The 7,611-nt window shown below is 40.0% G+C and overlaps 1 protein-coding gene across 1 annotated transcript; it reads left to right on the top strand.

Moving 5' to 3' along the window:
* Positions 1–3,278: 3,278 nt before the first annotated feature.
* Positions 3,279–4,211, top strand: LOC133133328 (olfactory receptor 52D1-like). The gene has a single exon (XM_061249432.1). The coding sequence runs from the start codon at positions 3,279–3,281 to the stop codon at positions 4,209–4,211; it is 933 nt and encodes a 310-aa protein (XP_061105416.1).
* Positions 4,212–7,611: the final 3,400 nt, after the last annotated feature.

The following is a 7,611-nucleotide window of genomic DNA, read 5'->3' as shown; positions in this document are numbered from 1 at the left end:
CTGACCCTTAATAAAGGTTAATTTACATTGTTTTTAGCCTTCCAAGTAATTTCATGTTATTTGTGACACATTAAAGGGTTGCTTGTTTCATCCCCGCGCATATCAGCCAGTCGCTGTTGGTGTGTGTGTGAATGAGAGTCATTCATTGTAAAGTGCTTTGGATAAAGATGCTATATAAATGCAGACCATTTCCTTGTTTTTTTTATAATAGTTATTTGTTTATATTTGGGGGGGGGCTTAAGTCTCAGTATTAGAAGAACTACACAATACAGGGCGGGGGTTCCTTGGAAAGAAGGGGCAGGTGTATCAATTTCTTCCTGAGATGTGTTTGGGTTGTGGTAAAGTGTATATTGTGCTCTTGGTTAAGATTAGCAAAGCAAAATAAAATATCTAAAATTAATAATACATATCCTGAGCTGTATTACAGTTCTCACATCCCAGCATGTAGTGGGTGAGAGGCAGGATTACACCCTGGAGAGATTGCCAATCCATCGCAGTACACATTTGTACACCCCAGTGAAATTGTAAGCCATGATAGGCCCCAGTACACTAACCAAAGACTGAAAATAACTTACTAAAAAGTAGCTTGTTATTTTTGTTTCCATGAAAAACATACTGTGAATCCAGACTTCAATGTTTCATTTACCCATGGGGTTCACGGTGAAGGGAGCTGAACACACAGCAGTCGTTGTTACTTGCCATTAATTGATCAATGAAAGCCGTTGATTACACAGTTAACTCACCTCACCTGGTTTCTTGGGTCTGAATCGGTTGCTTATTTTAAGGTGGAGATGAAAGCCAGCACACCCTGCGGCTCTCCAGGACCAGGGTTGCCGACCCCTGCCTCAGGGGAATGTGTACAGACTACGTCACCTGCACATCACATTTTTCTTGTGGCAAACACTTGATCTGTAAGGGTTTCTCCACAGGCTGGTAGGGCTTACTCTCCGTGATAGAGTGAGGAGCTGTCTGGGAGGACCTCAGAGTAGAGCCAGTGCTCCTCTGCATTGAGCAGAGTCAGTTAGAATCACCTTTGGAGGAGTTGGAGGGCAGTTATTACATTAAAGAGGAAAAAGTTATTGCATTAACTGTTGTTACAAACCCTGGCAGAGCAGCACCAGGGAAGATATTCAACATCTGATGATGTTGGGTCGCAGACCTCACGCAGTCATCAAATGCAAAGGATTTGCAACCGAGTACTAAATATAATTACTTTATTATAGATTATGTAATTTGCCAATTGCTTTTGCTCCCATAAAATTGGGGGACTATGTATAAAAGGGCTGTAACTCCTACAGTATAAAGATCGCCTGCTTTGGGTGAACATAACGTTAAGTTAAAGCTGACAGTCTACACTTTAACCTCATTGTTTTATTTTAAGCCCCATGTAATTGAGTACAGAACCAAAACAACAAAAATTGTGTCCTTCAACAAAAGGGCAGCCATTACTATAGTGGTTAAGGTACGTGACTGGGACCCGTGAGGTTGGTGGTTCAATCCCTTACTCCTTCTCCCGGGCAACCTGCAGTGTTGTGGTTAAAGTACATGACTGGGACATGACACAAGGTTGGTGGTTCTATCCAAGCGTAGCCAAGCTAAGATTCGCACAGCTGTTGGTCCTTGAACCAGGCCCGTAACCCCACATTGCTCCAGGAGGATTGTCTCCTGCTCAGTCTAATCAACTGTCAGTCAATCACAAAAAGCATGTATAAATAACATGTAGCTAAATAACATGTAATTTAATGTGTAAATGCAGCAGCTGATGCAGAGGATATTTGCTGGCAGGCAACAAAAAGGCTGCAGCTGCTTCGGTTAGTTAAAAGGCAGGGTAGGGGAGGAATTTGGAGAGGCCGTTGAGAAAGACTTTCATTCAGCCCCAAAGTGACTCTGTAAAACTATTTGGCATCTCCAGAGGGGAACGCAGGACACTGTCCAGGCTGTACGATGCGGAAAGACAAACAATCATTGGAGCACATCTGGTCACGCTAAATCTCTTATTCAGTGTTCTCAGTTCATCCATCTCCCCAGTGCCTGAGGGAGATAACGTTCATATAACACACAGCTATGCTCCACCTGTAGGAGGGGGGTATTAGGGTGGTGAAAGGGTGGAAGTGGATGGTTCTTCCAGGATGATATTTAAGGAAAGCCCAACAACACATTTGTGGAGAACTGTTTAACAGTCTCCTGCCAGTCATAGTCATTTCTGTACAGAATTACCTGTTTATTTTTTATCAGGACAATTAAATGGTAAATGATTGGCATTTATATAGGGCCTTTATCCAAAGTGCTGTACAATTGATGCTTCCCATTCACGCATTCATACACACACTCACAAACCAACGGCGATTGGCTGCTACGCAAGGCACCAACCAGCTTGTCAGGAGCATTTAGGTGTTAGTTGTCTTGCTCAGAGACACTTCGACACACCCAGGGCGGGATCGAACCAGCAACCCTCCGACTGCCAGACGTTACAGGTTACCAATCACAGGTAACCATGCTGAGCTGGAATGTTTTGCATTGTGTTAGGAATTAGATAGAGTTTATGTTGCATTGACATTGGCTTGCTTAACCCTCCTATTATTTTTGGGGTCAATTTGACCCTATTTAGTGTTTGACATCTCTTAAAAATCAGTTAACCTTGTTTCATATTGATACTGTATGATGTTTCCTCATTTTCTAATTTGGTGGGATTAAATGGTAAACATGCAATAAGTCCTGTACCAACTTTGCATACAAATGTGTCGTGTGGGGTTTTTGACCCTCGGTAACTTTATAAAATGTGAGAAAATATACAATTTTTATTTTTATCTCAGATTTCTTTGTGGATAATTCTGGTGGCACTTTCCCATACAGGTGCCAAACTTTCACCTTATGTTCTAAAATGAGATATTTATCACAGATTTTTCATATTTATGGATAAAAGGTTAATAATTTTGGAAACAATAAGAAGGCAACAACCACAGTGTCAAAACATTATATTACAACAATTGTGTATTTATTTAAACTGTTGGGCTCAATTAGACCCAAAACAGCAGTCATAAAATCTTAACATAATAGGAGGGTAATGTTGTGTTATGCCCATTTTAATTTACTTTGCTAGCTATTTAGAGCTGAGTGCAAAGACCTCTTGACACTTAAGCCCAAAGCACATACCAGGTACAAGATCTACACACACATTATGCTCTGCGACTTCAATTTCAATTTGATATGTTTTCCAAAAAAGTATAAACTACATGGCTCCTTCCCACAGAATGAACTGTGATTGAATGCTGAAAAACATGGAGAACTCATCCGACGTCACTTTCTTCATTTTGGCAGCCTATGAGGATCTTGGAAAAAGGAAATATTTCTATTTCAGCTTTGTGCTTCTTCTGACTCTCACAATTATTCTAACAAACATTACCCTTATTTCATTGATATTGGTAGATAGGAGCCTACATGAACCCATGTATTCATTTCTGTGTAGTTTATTTTTGAATGAACTGTATGGTAGCAATGCCTTGTTACCTGTGCTATTATTGCATATTCTTTCAGACACTCATGAAATCTCCAGACCTTTTTGTGTTTTGCAGGTTTTTTGCTTGTACACATATGGAACAATAGAATTGTGTACTTTTGCTGTTATGGCTTATGATAGATATTTGTCCATCTGTCATCCACTACATTACAGCAGTAGGATGAGTTCTTTCAAAGTGTGCTCATTAGTGGTGTTCATCTGGGTATTTTCATTCATAAAATTTACAGTTACTCTGTCACTTCAATTAAGGTTACCGTTGTGTGGTAATATCATCCACAAATTGTGTTGTACCAACTATGCCATCGTCAGACTTTCTTGCGTAGACACAACTTTAAACAACATTTATGGACTTTGCTCTACAGTTCTGAGTGTAGGTGTCCCCTTGTTCCCCATTTTATATTCCTATGCAAACATTCTAAGAATCTGCTACAATTTACCCAAAGAAGCTCAGAACAAAGCTTTAAACACATGCATTCCCCAAGTAATATCACTCCTGAACTTCACAGTTTCCTGTTTCTTTGAAATTGTCCAATCTCGATTTGACATGACACATGTTCCCCAAATCACTCTTAACGCTTTCACAGTGTACTTTTTGACATGTCCTCAAATTCTTAATCCAATCATGTATGGAGTCAGGATGACAAAAATAAGGAAAGCTCTGAAAAACAGATTATTTCCTAACAGCACTGTGTAACTGAGACTAAATAAAGGTTCATTTACATTGTTTTTAGCCTTCCTAGTGATTTCATGTTATTTGTGACAAACTAAGCATATTTTACAATATTGTATTTTATTGAAATTATTATAAATTTAAATAAAAAAGGCCCGTAACCCCACATTGCTCCAGGAGGATTGTCTCCTGCTCAGTCTATTCAACTGTAAGTCAATCACATAAAGCATGTATAAATAACATGTAGCTAAATAACATGTAATTTAATGTGTAAATGCAGCAGCTGATGCAGAGGATATTACATGTTATTTAGCTATTTTTTAATTGTGTCACTGATTCACTTTATGATTCACTTGACATTTGCCCAGGAGGTTTTGCAGGTTTTTTGCTTTGCTTTTTGCTTGTATACATATGGAGCAGTAGAATTGTGTACTTTCACTGTTATGGCTTATGATAGATATTTGTCCATCTGTCATCCACTACATTTACATTTAACATTTTACATTTTAGTCATTTGGCAGACGCTTTTAATCCAAAGCGACTTACAAGTGCATAGGTTCTACCATAAGTCAGAGCATCACATCCAGAAACTAGCAAAATACACAGGAAATGCTGTTCTAAACATAGTTGTCATCAGAAGTGCATTTTTTTTTTTTTTTTTTTTTTTTTGGGGGGCAGTAGGATGAGTTCTTTCAAAGTATGCTCATTAGTGGTGTTTATCTGGGTATTTTCATTTTGGGCAGCTTAAGTCTCAGTATTAGAAGAAATACAGAATACAGTGCGGGGGTTCCTTGGAAAGAAGGGGCAGGTGTATCAATTTATTCCTGAAATGCGTTTGGGTTGTTGTCAAGTGTATATTGTGCTCTTAACAGAATAAAATGTCTAAAATTAATAATACATATCCTGAGCTGTATTTCAGTTCTCACATCCCAGCATGTAGTGGGTGAGAGGCAGGATTACACCCTGGAGAGGTTGCCAATCCATCGCTTTAGATTTGACATTTTTATACCTTAGTAAAATAGTAAGCCATGATAGGCCCCAGTACACTTTCTGAAGACTGAAAATAACTTAATAAAAAGTAACTTGTTATTTTTATTTCCATGAAAAACATACTCTGAATCCAGACTTCAACATTTCATAGTTATATTTATACTTATATTTAGCTTTTGCCGCAGGGAGTAGTATACCGTAAGTATCTTCACCTATATATACAGTACTGCGACTAATTACCAGCATTGTTGCCTATTTTAGCTGCATAAAAGATGTGAATACTGGGCATGGTGTAGTTGTGATATGCTCATTTGGGGTACAGGTACCCTTTAAGGTTGTAGGAGGGAGGCAAAGTGTGACTCGAGAAGGGCTGCCATTTGTGAGGAGCCTGTGAGCTGGGGCTTCTGGTATGTGTCAAAAGGGACAAAGGACAATGCTGTTTGGACTACCTTTTGGGGAGTTTCAGACCACCGACGCCAAGAAGATAAGGGATAGATACAGTGCATCCGGAAAGTATTCACAGCGCTTCACTTTTCCCACATTTTGTTATGTTACAGCCTTATTCCAAAATTGAATGAATTAATTTTTTTCCTCTAAATTCTACACACAACACCCCATAATGACAACATGAAAGAAGTTTTTTTGAAATTTGGGCAAATTTATTAAAAATAAAAAACTAAGAAATCACATGTACATAAGCATTCACAGCCTTTGCTCAATACTTTGTTGATGCACCTTTGGCAGAAATTACAGCCTCAAGTCTTTTTGAATATGATGCCACAAGCTTGGCACACCTATCTTTGGGCAGTTTCGCCCATTCCTCTTTGCAGCACCTCTCAAACTCCATCAGGTTGGATGGGGAGCACCGGTGCACAGCTATTTTCAGATCTCTCCAGAGATGTTCAATGCCTTTGATATCTTGGCTGTGTGCTTAGGGTCGTTGTCCTGCTGAAAGATGAACTGTCGCCCCAGTCTGAGGTCAAGAGCGCTCTGGAGCAGGTTTTCATCCAGGATGTCTCTGTACATTGCTGCATTCATCTTTCCCTCAATCCTGACTAGTCTCCCAGTTCCTGCCGCTGAAAAACATCCCCACAGCATGATACTGCCACCACCATGCTTCACTGTAGGGATGGTATTGGCCAGGTGATGAGCTGTGCCTGGTTTCCTCCAAACATGACGCCTGGCATTCACGCCAAAGAGTTCAATTTTTGTCTCATCAGAGAATTTTGTTTCTCATGGTCTGAGAGTCCTTTAGGTGCCTTTTGGCAAACTCCAGGCGGGCCTTTTACTTCCGAGTTTCCGATGGCCACTTCTGGAAGGTTCTCCTCTCTCCACAGAGGAATGCTGGAGCTCTGACAGAGTGACCATCGGGTTCTTGGTCACCTCCCTGACTAAGGCCCTTCTCCCCCGATTGCTCAGTTTAGACGGGCGACCAGCTCTAGGAAGAGTCCTGGTGGTTCCGAACTTCTTCCATTTACGGATGATGGAGGCCACTGTGCTCATTGGGACCTTCAAAGCAGCAGAAATTGTTCTGTACCCTTCCCCAGATTTGTGCCTCGAGACAATCCTGTCTCGGAGGTCTACAGACAATTCCATTGACTTCATGCTTGGTTTGTGCTCCGACATGCACTGTCAACTGTGGGACCTTATATAGACAGGTGTGTGCCTTTCCAAATCATGTCCAATCAACTGAATTTACCACAGATGGACTCTAATTAAGCTGTAGAAACATCTCAACATTGATCAGTGGAAACAGGATGCACCTGAGCTCAATTTTGAGCTTAATGGCAAAGGCTGTGAATACTTACAGCGGGTAAAATAAGTATTGAACACATCACCATTTTTCTCAGTAAATATATTTCTAAAGGTGCTACTGACATGGAATTTTCACCAGATGTCGGTAACAACCCATGCAACCCACACATGCAAAGAAATCAAACCTTAGATATCCATAAATTAAGTTATGTGTCATAAAATGGAATGACACAGGGAAAAAGTATTGAACACACTTAGTTACATTTATTTAATACTTCGTACAAAAGCCTTTGTTGGTAATAACAGCTTCAAGACGCCTCCTGTATGAAGAAACTAGTTGCATGCATTGCTCAGGTGTGATTTTGGCCCATTCTTCCACACAAACAGTCTTCAAATCTTGAAGGTTCCGTGGGTCTCTTCTATGAACTCTAATCTTTAGTTCTTTCCATAGATTTTCTATTGGATTCAAGTCAGGTGATTGGCTGGGCCATTCTAGCAGCTTTATTTTCTTTCTCTGAAACCAAGTGAGAGTTTCCTTGGCTGTGTGTTTGGGATCATAGTCTTGCTGAAATGTCCACCCTCGTTTCATCTTCATCATCCTGGTAGATGGCAGCAGATTTTTATCAAGAATGTCTCGGTACATTTTTCCATTCATCCTTCCTTCAATTAAATTAAGTTT

Source organism: Conger conger, chromosome 7 (genome assembly GCF_963514075.1).
Source record: "Conger conger chromosome 7, fConCon1.1, whole genome shotgun sequence".
Classification (NCBI taxonomy): domain Eukaryota; kingdom Metazoa; phylum Chordata; class Actinopteri; order Anguilliformes; family Congridae; genus Conger; species Conger conger.
Note: the sequence above shows the minus strand (reverse complement) of the source record. Positions and strands in the feature narration are given on the sequence as shown.